The 19,658-nt window shown below is 41.7% G+C and overlaps 2 protein-coding genes across 2 annotated transcripts in view; one reads left to right on the plus strand and one right to left on the minus strand.

The window, feature by feature from the left end:
* LOC144650049 (polycystin family receptor for egg jelly-like) overlaps positions 1 to 19,658 on the minus strand; it is a 145,398-nt gene that overhangs the window by 40,651 nt on the left and 85,089 nt on the right. The window contains exons 4-5 of the mRNA XM_078509693.1: positions 19,018 to 19,182; positions 18,261 to 18,341 (exon numbers count right to left, since the gene is read on the minus strand). Of these exons, the coding sequence (XP_078365819.1) occupies positions 18,261 to 18,341; positions 19,018 to 19,182 (246 nt within the window). The remainder of the gene's footprint in view (positions 1 to 18,260; positions 18,342 to 19,017; positions 19,183 to 19,658) is intronic.
* Positions 4,867 to 6,907, plus strand: LOC144652743 (uncharacterized). Its single transcript, XM_078512798.1, has one exon. The coding sequence runs from the start codon at positions 5,000 to 5,002 to the stop codon at positions 6,710 to 6,712; it is 1,713 nt and encodes a 570-aa protein (XP_078368924.1). The 5' UTR covers positions 4,867 to 4,999; the 3' UTR covers positions 6,713 to 6,907.

The following is a 19,658-nucleotide window of genomic DNA, read 5'->3' on the forward strand; positions in this document are numbered from 1 at the left end:
TGGTTCGCTGTGATTGGTGCATTTCGATCCTCATTATTATTCCGAATAGCAGATGATGTTCCCTCATAGGTCCGCTTTGTAGTTGAACGGCTGTTATGCTTTCTGGTCGTAGGTATCCATGCTTCAGGAATTTTAATTCCGCTATCTCTATTGATGTTATTAGAATGAAGTCTTATTTGGATAGCCTCTTTGACCCTGCGTGTGTACCGGTGAGGGTCACGATCGATAAACTTGACTTGATTCCATAAAGAAATATGCCCCGTTTCGTTTGCGTGCTCTGAAACTGCGGAGGTTTGTGTATGAGCAAGCCTTATGTCTCTGTCGTGTTCTTTTATCCTGTCTTGCATCGCTCTCCCTGTTTCCCCTATATATACTTTGCCGCATTCACATGGAATTTTGTATACAATACCATCTTGTTTGCCTGGTTCTAGGGCGTCTTTCGGTCGTACTAAGTAAGACCGAAGAGTTGTGTCAAATTTAAAGACGGTGCGAACGCCTTGTTCTTGTAGGCAGCGGCGAAGAACCTCTGATACACCTTTAATATAGGGTAAAACCGCAGTAGATTTAAATTCCTGCGTGGGTTCGTTGTTTGCTGTTGGTCTTGTGGTCTTAGTAAGTTTTCATATGAACGAAGACGGATAACCGTTAGAAACAAGTACCGACGAGAAATGTTTCTTTTCTTGAGAGATAACTGATGGTTTTGTTGTGAGGAGTTTGGCTCGGTCATATAGACACTTAACAATACCACGCTTCACTGACTGAGGATGGTGTGAGTCATAGGCTAAGTACTGATCAGTGTGTGTGGGCTTTCTATATACACTGGTAGTAAGAAGGCCGTTTGAGTCCCTTATAACTGACGTGACGAGAAAGGGAATGCTGATTATAAATCCAATATTTACATCTTTAATGACATTGTAAATAGCTTTTTTATTATTTTCACGACTTTCATACCCTTCGTTGCATACAACTGTCAGCGTTATTCTCTTCCGAACATCAAGATTTGCCCCGCGATTATCAGGAACGTTTTCGTTTTGCAAGCCAAATTAAGCTTCATGCTGTACATAAGTTTTTATTAGCTTCGACAATTTTCAGAAAATTTTGCCCTCTATCTCATAAACAAGTAATCACGTTTCCTCGTAAAATTAAGGATTAATATCACTTGTGTTTTCAGAAGTTGTTGCCCTCGTCGCTTTGCGACTCTGGCAATTTCTACAACTTCTGAAAATACAAGTGATATTAATCCTTAATTTTACTCGGCCCCATGCGATTACCTATACTTCGAAATAAAAAACGCACCCGAATGCATTGTTGAGTTATATAAGCACGCGGGAATTTTTAAGAACACGAGAGAAGTGCATAGAGAAGCACGAGGCACAGCCGAGTGCTTCCCGCACTTCTCGAGTGTTCTTAAAAATTCCGAAGTGCTTATATAACTCAACAATGCACTAGGAGAAAGTTTTTTCTTTTCTTTTCAACGTGCATTATAACTCGATAAGGCACGCGCGTGACGAATGCAGCGTGCTTTATGGGACTATAATAAGTTCGAATTGGCCAATCAAAGAGCGCGCAATTCCTCGACCATTTTATAAAATAATATAAAGAAGTGCTTATCTTATGCTTACTTTTAACAATTAACATGAATAATAGACTGCTTCAGCCTTGGCCGGCTAAACGCTAATTACTTTGGTAGTAGAAAGTTCCAATCTTCAAAAAATATTTCAATGCAAGGGGGACAGAAAGGAGGTCTGGGATCGAATAACAATGTTCTCCAAGAACATCGTTAGTCGGCAGCCGCACAACTTACAACGCGATCAAATCACCATCTGGTCGGCGTTTTTCGACGGTGCGGCAGCAGGCCATATTTTCCCTCGAAATAGAAGCTATAGCAACCACGACAACGCTACCGTGAATTCAGGGATTGTATAGGGTCAGACTATCGTTGCTAATTATGTAAACGCATTGTTCTAAACCTAAAACTTCGTCGCGTTACTTTTTAGCGCTGAAATGCAAATGAATGTATCACAATTTTCAACGCATGTGGGGATCACAAATTACGTAAAACAAGAACGACCAAGTCAACAAGCAACCTCGAAACAATAGAGAAAGTACAATAGCTCCGAACGGCACGGGAAAATTCAATCGCCACGTTTCATTACCATTTCCTTGACACACATAGACGGTGGTGGTTTTGGCACAAATCGCGACAACTCGCTCGGCTCGCCCGGGCTCGCCCGAGCTCGCCTCGCTCCTTGTCGAGATTAGTGACCAAAACCACCACCGTCTATGTGTGCAAAAATCGCGAGCGGCACCCAAAATCTCTGCGGCCCAGAAAACTTAAGAAAAAGAAAGCTGCAATCGTTATGCAAAGCATGGTTAAAACTAACAAAAAAATCGGGAAAGCAGGCGTGGAAATGGTAAAAAAAAGGAGGAAAATGTGAGTGGCTTTCACATTCCTAACTTCCTGAAGCAGATTCGCCGGACCCGACAGTGTACCAATCGTTGTATGGCGCCATTGTATTAAATTACAACCAACCTTTAATTGCTGTGCCAGAAACAATTCCTATTGAACAAATGCTCTTATTGAGTAAACGAAGATGGGAAGAGGGAGAACTGGAGAAATTAACTTGAATGTAAAGAAAAACTTGAAAAGATCTCGTGGAAAAGCGTTTACAACATACAAAAAAACTAAAGAAAATGAAAAACAAATAACAATCTTTTTAACAGACGAGCTGATTGAAAAATTAAAAAAATTAGACAGCAGTGTTGTCGCAAACGTTTTAACAAGCTAAACAAAACTTGCACGCTCCGGTGAGTGCATAAATTATTGCAGCAACACAGAAAGTCACAACAATGACTTTGATTGCGTGGGTGTATTGCTGTCAAGAAACGGAAAACCCCCTTGACGTAATATAATTATTTTTTTTTTTCATGTTGAATATTTTAAGCCGGTCGCAACTTAATCGAATGCGTTTCATTCTGTTTGGCTTTTTACATCACCTTAACGGCGCAATCTTTTGATATTTTTTTTGCCAAGCAGGCGTAAAAGTTTAGACAAAATAAAGCAAATCGCATGTGATTTATATACAGAGTAAAGAAAATATAAAATGACATCATTAAGCTATTCTTAATGGCAACGAGTCATAATTGATATCACGTGCATTAAATCAAAAGAACAATAGTTGTGCACGTGTAAAACAATAGATTTTACATTCCTGAGTGCTTAGAACTCAGATTTTAAGCACACAGGAATGAAAACAACTTACAAAAGTCTAAAAATATCATTCGGGTAATCCCCCGACTTTGTACACCCACGCACACAAAAAAAAATTTGCATGCCCCCGTGGGTCACGCAATTTCTCGCTGTTCGCTTCAACTTAATTGTATTTTTTGCACACTCAGATTTAATCCTTTCGACTCGGCTGAAAGTCACTTTAAGTGCGCTGTAACCTTTTATTTTGCCTCGTTCAGGCAATTAACAACATCGCGGGTTATGTATCGAATATTTTTTTGACACTCGGGCGTGAAATATTCAAACACAAAGTAAACGACAAGATGAGCGCAGACAATCATTCTTTTATAAAATGAACAAATGTTCTATTGGACTGAAATTTTATTTCGAAATGTCGGTGGTGCTTTCGAGAAGTTTTTTTTTCATTTTTTGTCTTTCTGCTTTCATGATCTCTTGTCGTATTTTTTCGATGTCTGGCTGTGAATTTGTTTGTTTGTGTGCAAAGATTGAACGAAAAGTCTCTTTAAGTTGACGATATTTCTGCATTTCTCGTAAGATCAGTTGAAACTCTTTGTCAGAAACACGATTATCATTCAGAGCTTGTGAGACAGAGCTGTTTATTGAGTCATGTTTTGCAACAGCCAGAGCGAGGATTCTTGAGTGCTTATTAACTTTACGTTCAAGCTTTTTGTTGATAACTGACAGGCCAGTGGAAGCTGCGCCAGATATACCTGCTACTGCTGCAACAGGCACGCCGATAACAATTCCAACACCAGTAAGTGAAGTCGCAACAGCTCCAGAAGACAGAGCTGCCGTCACGGCGCCAAGACAGACAACGGAATAGTGAATAACTTTCCGGACTTTTTTATATTTTTTTAACACAAGCCTGTAATGCTCAGCTTCAGCGGATATTTCTTTTTCAATTTTACTTATTTCAGTCAGCCGAAAATTCTCGGCATTTGTTGGGAGGCTTGGATAAAGTTGTGTTTCTTCGCGATCACCATAAGCAGGTGCACTAGGGAGAACATTAGCAGATGACATGGCCGTATACAATAAAAAAATATTAATTTAATTCTAATTCAAAATGCAGCGGAGCTCCAACAAAGTCAAACTTACTGTCAGTTTTGTCTTTGACGGTCAATGTGACACTGTTCACAGTCTGAACAGCGTCGATTCGACGTGAATTATTGATAAAATTTTGAGGGTAATGAACCAAATCATAAGGTTTCCCGGTTATTGGTACACAAGCGAGAATGTCACTTGGCTTTCCATTATACAAGTTATTTTCTTTGGAAAGTAAATCGCAGTGAATGTAATAAAAGTCTGGTATAGTAAAATCTTCAATTCTTGCGTTAGCAGCATCAACAATTGTGTTCTTAAAAAGTTTAGAAAGATTTTTATCAAAAGAAAAGCTTTCAATATTTTTTGTTTTTGTTATTGAAAAGCCTCTTTTTAAATCATCCCTTTTGACTGTTAGCTTTTGTTGATCTTTGAACTTATTAGTCAGGTAAGTTGTAATTTCATCAAAATTGTAGTTGCCTGGAAAAAAAAACAGCAACATTGTTGCTCACATTGTTTTGTTTAATGCTTATGGAGCCAATTCCTTCCAGATTATGCCAGCTGTTTTGTAACGAGCATGACAGCAGGCTGATAAACCTTGGTTTTTCAATTGGCTGGTCAAAGTAAACAGCTTCCCCGTTGGAACTCGCGTCGATTGTGAGCACAACCATCTTTATAATTATCTTTTGAAAAATAAATCTTTAATATAAAATGGCTCCGCCTATTCCGAGAGCTGATGGCATTTCTCAATCAATTTTTCTTGATTCCAAAGAAAGAGATTTTATGAAGTGGATGAAAACCACAGAAGCAACTACAATTTTTGAAGCGGCAAAAGACAATGCGTGGAAACCTTTTCTTGCAAAATATCCAAACGCTGACCGAACAAAATTTGTTGCACAGGTTGAGTTCGCGTACAACCACACAGCAACGGCAGACATTTATTTCAAGGCAGGGCAAGGCCATTTGATAAATGTTTTTGGCTCTGACAGCAAATATTGGAGCCCAGAGATGAAAAAAGCACTGGGGGTGAATCAAATTTCAGGCGGTTTTCCACAACAGCTGTCACCAAGCGGCGCAAAAGGCTCATCTTTGTCAATTCCCGCGGTTGGATTTCACGAAGCCGCACCGAGTTTGAAAAAAATATTTAACAGCAAAATTAACATCTTCGTCACACCAGACCAATATTTCACAACGAAATTAAGAGAGATTTTTCAAAAAACAAAACTGAAGCATACATCAGGAAAAGAGTCAAAAAAGTGGCTTGCGGGGCCTAACATGGCCTATTGGCCCCAGCAACTTAACTTTGCGGTATGGTGCGCGACAACAGGCTGCGGTATAAGTCGAGATATTTTCGATGAAGAGCACTCAGCTCTTAGCTTGCCACCGATTGTGCGTAATTTTTATCTTTTTCACGTTTATTTCACGATAAGGCGAATATTGTTTCAGATGGGGGGAATTCAGAGCGTAAGCGCCTTGCCAGGCGACTCAACTTTTAGCCAGTTCGACAACAAGTACGACGTGGCTTCGTACAAAAGAATATGTGCTGAGTTCGGTGTCGACCCGTCAAGCGATTTTCGTTTTACAACAGGTGCAAACCACGGACTTGGTGCTATTTATATCTGGATATCAGGGCATGGTATACAAAAAACTGGAGCAAAATATCCCGATTACGATAAATTTTCGGACGAAGGTGGGAAAGCAAGCGACGGTAACCTTATTTATTACATTCAGCCAGATGATTCTGCAGCATCACAGGCTGACTGGTTTTGTGCAAATGCAACGCAAGGGCTTACTCAGGCGGGTTTGTCAAGAATAAACCAGTCAATTGAGGCTTTTGTCTACTGTATTCTGGGTTCGCAGGTCAACGTTCGAAGTAGCATACTTGGAACAGGCGGCCGTGCAAAGGAAGCGCAAAGTGAGTTCCTCGTGTTGGTTGAAGACGCTATAAGGCAACCTGATCTGGCAAAGTCGGTCCAAAGATACCAACTCGCCATCGACCAGGCTAAGGTTCGGCTTAACCTTGCAGTCTGCCCAGGTGCCTGGCTGATGCCCGCTCGTATGGTGATAAACACAGAAAGCGTTGTTGGTTACAATAACCAGCTTAAGCAGGCTGTTGTTGGGATGAAATTAGGAGTGAATGATGAGGTTAATAAAGCTACAAAAAAAGCAGCTCTTAAACTGATGGCGGGAGGAAAATCAAAAATCAACCCACCAAACAGCCACCCTTCAAATCCTATACACAAGAGCGCCACAGCAAAAAAAAATCAGGCACCTGCAGCAAGCGCTGCTGAAACACAAGCTAGCAACGCGCAAAGCGCTAAACCTACGAAGGCCGTAGCCAATGATTCACACGAAATAAACAAAGCAACTGTCGCTGTTGGCGCGGTTGGAGCAGCAGCTTTGCTCTACACCCTTATGCGCTAACGTCTCTTTTTGATGTATTTTTCAACAAGAAAAGCAACCACAGCAAGGATAAGCAGCCAGGTGTGCTCTGCAAGAAATCCAATTACTTGACCAGCGGTTTTGAAAAGAAATTTCGCAATCGAGCCAATGAGACCAGGCAGAGCTGATGCTACCTTTGAGCCAATATCACTTAGGCCTTTTCCCAACGCTTTGCCGGTGGCCTTCAAAGAGTTTGTAATGGCTCCAATAACAGAACCAATCGTGACACCAGCAGCAAGAAGTATTGCTGTTAATGTCACGCCATGTTTTTTGAAGATCTCTTTGATCCTCTCACGAAGTGGAAGCGCCCTTTCTCTTTCGGCAATCTGCGTTTGCAAACGCCCGAGCTCCTCGGTTCTTTCTGCAACTCTTTCTTCCGCAGCTTGTTTGTCAGTGGGGGAGGCATTCTCATCCTCAATGATTTTTTTGTCTTCCTCGTTTTGGCGCTTGAGCTCATCTTCTTGCTCTTTAAGATCATCCAACGCTCTTGTGTCGTTGAGCCTTTCTTGCAAAGTGTTTCTTTCGCTCTCTTTGGCAGCGAGGCTTGCCCTTAGTTGGTCGACTCGTGTTTGTTCTTTTGCCTTTTGCTTTGCTTGTTTTTCAAGAGCAGCAACTTCTTTTTTTGCGTTTTCAAAATCCGTTTTATAGTTTTTTATCCTTTGCTGCAGCTCGCGCAATTCTGATTCATTTTCAACATTTGACCCAAGTTGATCAATCTTGGCTTGAGCTCGCTCGATTCTTATTCTGAGATCTTCTACTTCTTGGGTGGCTTTTTCTTTCTGCATGGCAATTGTTTCTGCCTGTTGTAGTTGACTTTCAGCTTCTCTTAATCTTTGTCTGCTTTCTCTTATTTCTTCATTGTCTTGAGCAATCAGAGATTCCGCTTCTGGCCCAAGGGGGGCTTTAAACTTGTCTGTGAATTTTTTGAGAAGGCCAGTTCCGTCTTTTTTGAAAATTTCGGTCTCGCCACCTTTTGATCCAAAGGATACAATTGTAGTTTCATTGCCACTCTTTTTGCTAAAACCTATTGGGTCTAATTTTGCGAAGTTCACTTTGGGGAATTTTCTTTTGATAAAATCTTTAGCTCTGTCAATCATTGCCGGTTTGTCATCTTGATGAATAAAGCTTCCCAACAAAGGTGTTTCTTCGTAGGATGTGTCTGGCAGCCCGCTCTGTTCGTGCTGCATTGTTTGCATTTCATGTTGTTCACCCCCAGGGTAGGGTGTGGATGCACTCCCGGGCTGAAATGGTCTGGTTGTGTCGACCTCTTGTTCCTCTTCATCATCGTTATCACTGTTGTGGTCAAGATCTTGGTCCAAATCAGGGTCATCGTATCCAAACTCACCACCACCTTCCGCCATTACGTAATTTATATATATTTTCAAATTAAACTTTTCAATTTAACAATAAAACCAATCGAGAGATGGCTGCTGTTCAAGAAAACCTTCGACCGGGACGCACAGAGAAAATACTCGGCGCACTGAAAGCCGAGCGCGCGGTAAAACGAATCACTTTTGACCGCACAGAAGCCAATCCAGAGGAAACGTTGTATGTTTCAGTGCCCAAGCTGAACGAAAACGAGGTCATTGTGCCTGGCTCGCTGGCACTGCGCTTCAACATCGACTTGAGCGGAGGCCATGCCAACAACTTTCTGGTTGACAACGTCAGCCGAGCTCTGGTCGACAAGTTTGTTGTAAAGTACGAAGGCACCGTCGTGCAGGACACGGTGGGCTATGACATCTACAAAATATTTGAGGATTTTTTCCTTTCGCAGGAGGAGCGCGACGACAGGGTGCCAGAGGGCATTCAGAGCGAGGACCTCAACAAAATTCGCTCAAATGCTGGCGATAAGAAAACTTCAGGAGTCGAAGCAGAAAAAAAGCTAAATGAGCTCTATGGTAATAAATACCGAATCCGACTGGATCACCAGATTTTAACTGACCATGGGGCATTTTATCCTCAGGCACTATACAACGATCTTGTGTTCGAACTGAAGCTCGCGGCAGCCGAACATGTGGTCAGAGGCTCAGATACAACAAAACTAAAATACAAGTTGACAAACATCCAGCTGGAGTACGAGATAATAAGAAGCAAGGAAATTGCAGATGAAGCGTTCAGCGCTTATTCGGGCGGCAAAGAGTTCGCTTACGACCACATCCAGCGTGATAAAGTGACGACTTTTGCAAAAGGCTCCGACACACGTCTGAATCTAAGGGTCAACCCGCAGAGGAGGTCCATGAAAGGTATCTTGCTCCTATTTATTGAGCAATATAACAAAGGTGCAAGGAGCTCGGAAAAGTACATTAACCCGGACCTTACAAAAGTAAGCATCACTGTCAACGGCTCGCCAAACATGCTGTACAACAACGGCATCGAAGGAATGGACATTTGGGGAGAAGTTAAAAGATTCTACATGAAAGAAAAAAATAAAACGCAGCACATGACTCTGCAAAAGTTTTACACAGAAGACAAGTTTGGCCTTCTTATTGATCTGCGTTCCATGGCTGACCACTCGATGCACGGAAGCGGCACGCGCCTTGTGAACACAAAGGACGGTGTCCAGCTTGAGCTAGAGAGGAAAGCAAGCGGCTCAGGTAATTTGAACTGCCACATTTACGTAATCAGCGACGCCCAAATGAATATAATTGGCAGGCAGTTAGAATCTGTGCTTTTATAATATACGAACGAAGATGGATCCTGCCAATATACCCTTCAACGCCCTCATTGTGGGACCAACGAACTCAGGAAAAACAAGATACGTGGTCAATCAGCTTTGTGGCCCTTTCCGAGGCAAGTTTGACTACATCGTGCTCATCTGCCCGACGTTCGCGCACAACAAGACTTATTATCGCTTTGCTGAGGAAGATCTTCGATTTTTTGTTTTAATTTGCGAGCAGCACGAGGTTGAATCTTTGTTAAGGCTTTCAAGATTTCTTTTTGAGGGAACGAACACGCTTATCATCCTCGACGACTGTGCTGCTTCGAAAGATGTAAAAGGAAGAACAGGGGAGTTGGTGAATCTTGCTTTCTCTGCTCGCCACGCAGGTTTGAGCGTATGGGTGTTAACTCAAAAATTGACAAGCATAACATCCTCATTCCGCGAAAATGTTGCGGCAATCGTTTTCTTTTACACCCCCTCTGCCAAGACCACGAAGGCAATCTTTGAGGATTACGCTGGCGAACTTGCCAATGAGGATTACAAAGAAATCATTTTAAAGCTAAAAAAAAATAAGTTTTCGCATCTTGTCATTTCTCATCGCCACCCTTACGGCACAAAATTTTTTTATTGAACATATTTTTTAGAGTAATAAATGGCTGACCCGTTCGCAACTTCTCCTCCCGAGAGCGTCAAGGGCGCTGCAAGTGAACAAGAATTAGCTTCCGTAATGGAACTGCTAGGAGCTGAACCAGAAAGTACAGAAAGCGCTATGGCACTCATTCAAGGCCCTGACATTCCTGCTTTGCGTGAACAGCTTGCAATCCTTGTTTCAACAGGAAAAGCCAAAGAAGCAATCGGTGTGCAACTGACACACGAGCAGGTGAAGCGCTTGACAGATAAAGAAGTTGAAAAGTACTTAAAGAGATATGAGGCATACGTTGGATCCAAAACAACCGACAGCTTGATTGACAGCTTTATTTTTCTTGTTACCAAAGTCGTTGGTAAGGCCGTAAATATCAAGGACGTCAATGATTATCAAAAGGAACTCAAAAACGACTACATTATCAGTAAAGAGCTGTCCACTTTGGCAGGCGGTCTGGCTTTGAAATGCGGCCGCTTTCTTGCCGTTGCAAATGCTGCGCTCATCACAACAAAGCACATTGTTTTAAACGAAGCCGCGCCTGGCGCGGGGACCCAAGGGGTCCCTACAAAGTCGCACACTTCGCTGTGCGAAACCAAAGGTGCTTCCAAAGATGCGGACACAAACACTACTGAAGATTTTTCTGAGCAATGCTAAGAAAATGCTAAGTAATTACTGAACAATGCTTAGCAATTGCTTAGCAAAAAATCTTGCTGAGCAATTTTCTATTTAAATATTATTTTTTTTTATTATAAATGGCCGAGCTCGAACAAACTCCGATCGCTCAAGAAGAACAGAAACAAGTTACTTCAACAACTCCAGCAACAAAGCCTGCCAAAAATCCAAAGCGAGTTGCTGCTGGCAAGCTTGCAGCTGAAAAAACAAAACAGGCTCGTGAAGCACAGAAAAAAGCTGCTGTCGAGGCTGCTGCAATAATTGCAAAAGAAAAGGAAAAGAAATCCGCATCTGCTAAGCGAAGTGTAACTTCGAGCCCTTCGGGCACGCCCGTGGAACCAGCTCCGACCGAGCCTCAGCCGCAATCAAGCGGTCTCACCACAAATCAATGGATATCTTTGCTTGGTATCGGCGTTGCAATCGTTACAACTTATGTGAAACGCGAAGACATAAAAGCCTTTATAAACGAAAAAAGAAGTCCAACATTTAAAGCTCCGCCAACTCTTATAACTGATGACACACCAGTTACAGCAGAAAGTATTGGAAGGGTTGCAACGCGTTCTTCAGACACGCGCCAAACGGGCTCTAGAATTCCGCAACCAACAAGCCAAAATGGCTCAAAAAGAGGAATCCGTCCGATGGATTAAAAAAATTATTAAATAAATTTCATTTAAACATTTGCGATTTTTAAGTAAACGAAATACTATGACCACAACAAGTTCATACACTATGTCTGACCCAATGGATTTTGGAAACTTTTTTGTGCTTTCTATGCTTTCAAAATGCTTTGAAAAAGATGAGGTACGAGCAACAGCTGCTTTGAATGAGGGAAAAGCCTATTTAAACCGGCTGGAACCAGAAAAATTAAAATATTTTCATAAAATTGCTGAAAAATCTGTAGAAAGTTTAAACAGGTGGTATTGGAATTTAAGAATGCTTGTAAAAGATTGTGAAAAAATAGAAAATGAAGAAAAAAGAAAAGAGATGATTGAACAAGCAAAATGTGCGGTGTTTGCTGAAATGCAAAAAATCTTTAATTCTGCGGTTGATGATGTTGGTTTGACCAGCGAAAGTTTTTAAGAAAGTGATTTCTGTTTTACTTTCTGACACCAGCAATTAACTTTTTTTTTATAAGAACTCTTTGATGAGATTAAAAGAATTCATAAAATTATTTTTCAATTTAAATATTTATTTTTATTTTATTACAAACACCATGTCTGACAACAAACTCATAAAAACACTCATGGATGCCGCGACTCTCACTGGCCTTGCCGCCGGAATCGGCTGGGCTGCAAAAAAAGTTGTAAAAGAAAACTTTACATCCGACCCAAGTGGCAGTTTTATAAACTATGTTAAGTTCACAGCCGTCATGGCTGGCAGCGTTGCACTTAAACAGTATCTCGAGGACCAGAAAATCCTCCCCACCAATTAAAAAAATTCGCATAATATAAGAACAAAGACACACAATGGCAAGCGTAGCGATTATGGCTGGCGGAGCTATCTTGAACGCTGCTGCTTTCATTGGCGGCAACTACCTTGCTCGAGCTTTGGGTGGCGGAGATGACGCCGCTTTAAAAGAAAAAGAAAGACACGACAAAGCTCTCGAGGCTTACCAGGCAGCTTACGCGAAATACTCTCGCGACCGCACCAAGCTCCTCGACTGGATACAAACCAACGCGGAAATAAAAGAGCAGGCCAAACAGAACTTCACAAACACTGACTACGCTTTCAAACTCTACAACCAGGCACATCCTGACAAACAAATGATTCCTCCGAAAGAACCCAAGTTCTCTGATTTCTATCAGCCAAGTGAGCAGCAGAAACAAGGTGAACTTATGTTCGTTGGCGCTGGCGCGCTTGCACTTGGGTACGCTGCCTTTCGGTTTCTTTAAACGTTTCTTTTTTTTCTTGTATACGCATGGATGCAAAGATCTCGAAAGTCTACTATAGCCCCCAGGGCTACTGGAAGGGAATTGCAGCGATAAAAAAATTAGCCGAGGCGGCCAAGGTTTCCGAAGATGCTGCTAAAAAGTGGCTCGTTAAGCAGGCCCTTTGGCAGATCTACCTTCCGGCACCACGATACGTTCCTCGCCCAAAATTCGATGTTTCTTCTCCTAACGCGGTCCACCAGGCGGACCTTCTTTTTCTGCCACACGACAAACTGCCGCGAGGGCGAAAAGTTTACAAATACGCGCTGACTGTTGTTGACGTTGCCAGCCGTTTCAAAGAGGCCGAGCCTTTGACCACCAAAGATTCAACTGAGGTTGCAAAAGGTTTTCAGACAATTTACAGGCGAAGTGCACTAAAATGGCCACAGATGCTGCAAGTTGACCCTGGTCGCGAATTCATGGGAGCTGTTACTAAAGAAATGGAAAATCACAAAACCTATATTAGACGCGGGCGTGTTAACATTCACAGAGATCAAGCCATTGTTGAACGTTTTAATCAAACACTGGCAAAGCGCCTGTTTGGTTATCAGTACGGTGTCGAGTTGACCCTGCCATCTGGCCAGCGGTCGACAGCGTGGGTAAAAAGGCTACCCGAAGTTGTTGCCGCTCTGAACAACGAAGTAACCAGTCTTACTGGTAAGAAACCTGCTGCTGCAATCAAAGAAAAGGCTGTTTCGTCAAAACCGTCCTCAAAATATACAAGACCTGTTGGCAAGAAAGAAAAAAACTCCCCTCTCTCGTTAATGTGCGCTTTCTCTACCAACCTGGCGAGCTGGAAGGCGGCGTAAAAAGGGCTACAGATCCGATTTGGTCATTAAAAGTCTACAGCATTGAAAGGTCTGTTACTAAACCTAATCAGCCAGTTCTTTATTACTTGCACGATGGTCCAAAGCGCGGCTTCGTGCGTGAAGAATTGCTTGTTATTCCTCCAAATACACAGTTACCACCAGAAAAGCTATAAACGTTCTGTTTCGCAAAACTTATACCCGTAAGCATTTGTATGTATCCCATCATCCGCTATCCATCGCTTTGAGTCAAAAGGCGACAGCGAGACTTTGTTGAGATGCATTCCGTAAATCTCATGACCCTCGCTTCTAAGTATGTTCATTCCATGCCATAACTGCTTTGTTCCAAAAAGCGTTTCTAAATAATTTTCGTGCAAGATTTTCTTTTTTACCACACACTTTTTTACTCCTTTAGCTTTCTTTATTTTTTTTTGGTCTTCTGTCAGTATTGAATACATTTTTGGCCTCAAACAGACACACTCTGAAATTGGTGTTCCTGCGCATTCGTCTTTCATTTTTCCCAAGACCTTTTTGTTTTCGTATGAATGAAGTGAATGCTCTTTTGGGTAGTCGCTTGTGTCGTATAGAGTTTTTTTTTGATAAATATCTTCGTAAATATCCTCTGTTTCAATCTCCAGAAGAAGGCTGTCAGTGTCTGTATACAAAAGCTCGCAGCGCTGCCCGTACTCCATTTTCAATTCGTTGTAAAAAAAGTCATACATCAAAATCTTGCTTACGTCAAGGATAGTCATACCTGTGTAGACAGGTTTATTGAGAAAAAGTCTGCTTTTCCGCATGTCTATTCCGACCAGATCGTTTGAAAACAGAACGTGTCTTGAGTACAATGGACTAGCAACTAGTTTTCTTATTTTGTTCGTTTCGTCGCTTCGCACTATTTTTATGTCAACACGATTACGCAAGTTTTCCATTGTTTTTCCGAAAACTGAGTTATTCATTAGCTTGTAAAAGTTTTTTTCAAAGTCGTTTTTCGCTTTTTTCCTAAATTCTGTGTTCATCTTTATGTACGGCTCCATCCAACATTCCTGTTCGAACTCCAAAACCCTGTGCACTTTTTTGAGTTTCATTCCTTGTTTCAAATAAAACTGCAAGTTTCGATAATGCACAACATAATTAGTTTTGTCTTCAAGAGTTAAAACAAGCTTTTCGCTGTCTGGTAGGTCAAGATCGAGATTTTTTATCAATTTCTTTTGGTAAGGTGAAAACAAGTCCTTATTTATTTTCTTTTTCTCAGGAGCTAATGGGTAGCTATTGTGCTCTTCGTGAAGTTCTGCAGGGTATTCGAGGTCTACCTCCAATATCCAGCCAGTTTTTGCAAACTCCTTTTTCCTCATGATTTCTTTTTCAGTCGGCATTACTCTTTTCCATTTAAAACCACTTTTTGGAAGCGGCTTGCTCATTGCCCACCCGTAAAGGTTGTTTGCATCGAGGTACATAATGTATTTTTTTGGCTTGCTCGGATCGAAGCCTTCAACATATGGATTGTTAGCCTTTGCGTATCTCTTGCTAACCATGGAAATACCTCCTCTTATTCCCCTTTCGACAAAGAGATGCATTTCTGAGTCTGTAAGGAGCTCAAGCTGCACGCCTGTCTTTTTCAAGAGTGCGTCCCAAGAAAGGCCAGGCGATGTAAAATAGTGAGCTGGATCGAGGCCATAGTTTTCTTGGCATATATTTCGAAAGTTCTCAAAAACATCAGCCAAAAGAGTTACGTCAGTTTTAACGTACAAATTGTGGTAGTCGCCCAGCGTTTTGCATCCAAAAGCTTCCCATACCCTCTTTGCGTGATCGTACTCTTCGTCTGTTATGTGCTCGTCGTTTAGCTTGCTGTAAAACTTTTCTTTTTCAGGCAAACTTGTTTCGCTAAATCTTTCCCATGAGTCCATGTACTCGTACGGATAGATCCCCTTTTTGTAAAGAAGTTCAAAATTTTGTGAAGAAAGAGATTTTGTTATTTTCAATGACTCCTTCGGTGTTGCGCTTACAAGTGAATCGAGGCTTCCTTGTAGAAAGTTCAAGCTGTCAATGAAACGCAGACCTCCTACTGAAAATGTGATGTATTTCTCCATGTTGTTGGCGACGCATTTCACCTCTTTATGTGTCGCTTGCGACAGCTTTGACATCGCTTGCATTAAATGGTGCGCATCATAGCCCCTCAGGTTGTGAAATACAACTGGTATTTGGTCCGTCTTTGGTTTTATTCGCATTTTCAGGTTGCATGCGTTGTGCGCTGCTCCTCGAAACTTGCCTGTTATGTGGCAATGGTCTTTTACTGCATCTCTGAAGTTTTGCCTGAGCAAAGGTTGCCCACAGCATAAGCAGTCATCTTGTTCTTCTGCAGCTTCTTTGTGCTCTTCTTCTGTCAATCTTTTTAGCATGAGAAACGAACTGTAAAGCGAACTGTCATTTTCTTTCTTTACATCGTAAAAACATTTTTTGTGCCATTGCCCATCATAAGTGTATACGCTACCTTCTTCACTTTCCCACACAGGTAAAGAGTCTAAAAAGTAATCTTTTATCAAACTTTTTTCACAAATATGGCAATCAGTTGCATTTTTAAATTTTACCCAATCTTCTGAAGTCATCACAAGAGGTTTTGGCAATGACAAACTATTTCTTATTATTTTCTCTTCCTCTTGAAGACAGTTCAAAAACACTTCAACAGCATTTTCACCTCTGTAGACTACTGGCCGTTTGTTTCTGCCGTCACTCCTTACAACTGTGTAAGCAAAACCACATGCCTCATGCTGTTCTGTCTTCTCGGTGTAGCTTTTTTGCTTGCTCTCTGGCCCAATCTCGCAGCCTGAAATCTTTCTGACCAAAGCCTCAAAGTCAGCATATATCACGTAAGGCGCTCTCATCTGTTTGTGATGATTTTGGAAATAAAGGGTGTTTTTCCCCTCTTCCGGCATCTCGATCCTTGTCGGCCTGCCGTTCATGCCATTGCAATATTTTTCGTGGTTCTCGAGCAAGTCCGCTCTTGTAAAACCGGTCAAGCACAACATGCAAAAGTGTTTTTTGGTTGCATTTTTTGTCTGATCAAAAAGCAGAGCGCTTACTCTTTTTACAAAACAGTAATGCTGAATTAATCCTGACTCTATTAATATAAGGTTTATACGAGGAATTGTTTTTTCTTTTTTGCTTATTCTGTGCACAATCACACGATTGTCTTCCCAGCCGAACACATTTATTGCGAGGTTGCTGTTTTGCCTCTCGAGTTTGTCAATCTGTTTTATAGGTGTGGGGAAATCGATGCCTCTGTAGTTAATTCCGTCGTTGACCGGATATTTGCTTGGCCTTTGAAGGTTTTTTCCGTACCTTGGAGGAAAAAGTGCAGCTCTCAAAGCCCACTTCAAACATTCGTTATCCCTGTTTTGCACGTTGATTATTGCTTTCTTTTTTGCCAGATTGGCTGGGAGAGGTAAGTAAGTTCCTCCGCGCAATGGCTGATAGCGTGCAACATTTACGTACGCTTCGGTTATTCTTTCAATAACCCAGCCTGAGCCGCGCTCTGACCAAGCCTCAATTTGGCCCTTTGCTCTTTCAATAAATCTATCGAACTCTTGTATTATCTGTTGTTTATTATTTTCGTTAAAAACGTGCGGTTCTCTTTCTTTAAAATAATGCTTCATCTCTTGTGTTACACCAGTCTCAAAGTTTTCTTTTGTGAACTTTATTTGCAACCCAAAGCTTACTTTTACGCTTTTCAAATCTCTTATTTCATTCTTTACCAAATTAACAAACTTTCCTTTTGTTTTCTTTTGAAAGACAAAAAGGTCTTTGCTGGCACGGCCACCCTCTGGTATGGCAATTTTCCACACGCGTAGCCATTCATTAAAATCGGATTGGGCCAGTAAAAAAGTTTCGTTTCTTTGTGGATTTCTTTGAAATTCACGGAGGTTTTCCTCCATCATAGCTTGCAAAACTTCTGACGAATATCTTGCGGCAGCCATCTGTTGTATATACCAAAGAAAAATATTTGTTCAATTGAAAAATGATTCTGGCACAGCAAGGCAGCTTGAGATTTGTGAGCGCTCAAGCCGCAGAGATTTTGGGTGCCGCTCGCGATTTTTGCACACATAGACGGTGGTGGTTTTGGTCACTAATCTCGACAAGGAGCGAGGCGAGCTCGGGCGAGCCCGGGCGAGCCGAGCGAGTTGTCGCGATTTGTGCCAAAACCACCACCGTCTATGTGTGTCCTTGGTCGCTTGATTTCACAACGAACACAACATGTTGACGACAAAAACCTTTCCGGAGACATTTTTCCCGCTTTAAAGAAACAACTGAATAAACTCTTTAACTGCTATAAAAAAAGGAACCGAACTCGCCCACCAGCCGACATGTTGTTGTTGTTGTAGAAATTGTCAGTTTGACAAGTTCAGAATGAGAGCATCTGTTCATGCGCCTTAGAGGTATCCGCTGACTTATTTCGATGCCTTCCGTGTATCATTGAAAATTCTTCTGATTTGATTTGGTGATCTTTGGAAATCCTGGTTTCGTCAGCAGAAACCGTTGCAAACTTTATTCGAACTTACCTTCATGATAACGCCTTGAGCTTAAAGTTATGCCTTCGATTTCTGCTCAATTTTTTTGCCAGACTTTCAACCAATTTCTAGTACTTCTTGTCAAATTCCAGTTTCGCTTGCTGCTTTAGTTCTTCTAAGAATTTAGAACTTGAAGAGGGAAAACTTTCTGTAGGAATGGCTTATAAGAGTTTTAGTTTTACTCTGATACAAAGGAGAAATTTATGTCTTTTCCTTCTAGATAATTAGAGATTGATAGCCGAACATTTCAAGGTCATTACTTATCGTAATCTCTCCTTTCTCAGCAACAAGTTCTATGGCTCCGCCTCCGGCTACACTTCCGAAAGTATGTAAGCACGAACCTGAAATGGAAAAGAATCAAAGTTAACAGCTAGAAGCACTTATAAGTTTGGCTTTTTCTTTAGGAGAAGCCTTTGATATTTGATGCAAAAGAATCGGCTCGGAAACGAAAGTAAACACGTGCTTCTAAAAAAAATCCCGGCCACCGCGAAAAAAAAACACACCATAAAAACTGCGTAAATATCTTGAGAAGCTCTACCGTTTTTATTGCATATCTAAATAATGGACTTCTACTGGGTGCTGTTCATTGGGCTAACAAATTAAACCTGAGCCTGAAAATTATCCGAAAATTTAGTTATTGCCCGAGAAGCGAAGTTTTATGAAGCTGAGGGCTTTATTGGTCGATAAAACAGTGTTGAACTTGACGCCTCCAATTTCCATACATCGAATGGTCGGGTCAATTTTTCTGTTGCCCTGAGCTGTGGTTTAAAAAACTGTCCGGTCGAAATGTTAGCCTGCGAATACAGCCGCCTCTCATCGCTCCTGGCCGGCTTGGCATTAAGCGAGAGAGACGACGTCCCTCTCGTGAAACGTCAAACCAGTCGGGAGCGATGAAAGGCGGCTGTATTCGCAGGCTATCGAAGTGTTGCACACGGCGAATTTTGACCAATTATGCAACTGGACGGAAGAATTCTTGCTGGTTTACAACAAGCGATTATCACTCCGGCACAGTCTCACCTCCGCTTCCTCCTAGCAATGATGTTGGGTCGTTTTTGCCGTATGAAGGACCTGACAACAAGGCGTTGCCAGACTGCGCCTTTCCTCCATGGCTGGAACCAGGTATACATTGGGCTGCTATATCAAATGCCTTGATCGTAATCTCTAATCCTCCAGTACCAAGACCTGTAAAATTGTAGAAAAATTTAAAATGTTTAAAATTTCTAGAAGCCTACATTTCTGGAAATGTTCTTATTCTATCAGATTCGCGAGTACCGGTATGCTATTTATAGACGGCTTTTTCCTCGCGCTAGCAACCCATCACGTTGATGCGCGCCGTTGGTTGGTTACAATTAATTGTTTGTCCTGACTCATCTCGTTTAGTCCCTAAAGAGAGCAAAAGACAAGCAAACGCCCGATTCTTATTGCACGCACCAGGGACCCCTTTTCGTCATGGAAACGAAGACGCTTTGAGCTCAAGTAACTAATCCCTAATTAGTTTCACACATTCCTTTGCGCACCTAGAGTGTGTACACTAATCAAATCTGTCAGATCATCTGTCAGCGTTGTCGATTTCACCAAAGATCAGTTTTCGCGGCAGATATGAATTTGGAAACCACGAACATGATCAATTTACTTTATTTTCGTCCGCGACAATGTGT

The sequence above is a fragment of the Oculina patagonica genome, chromosome 4, assembly GCF_052425735.1.
Source record: "Oculina patagonica isolate OP01 chromosome 4, crgOcupat, whole genome shotgun sequence".
In the NCBI taxonomy this organism is placed as follows: domain Eukaryota; kingdom Metazoa; phylum Cnidaria; class Anthozoa; order Scleractinia; family Oculinidae; genus Oculina; species Oculina patagonica.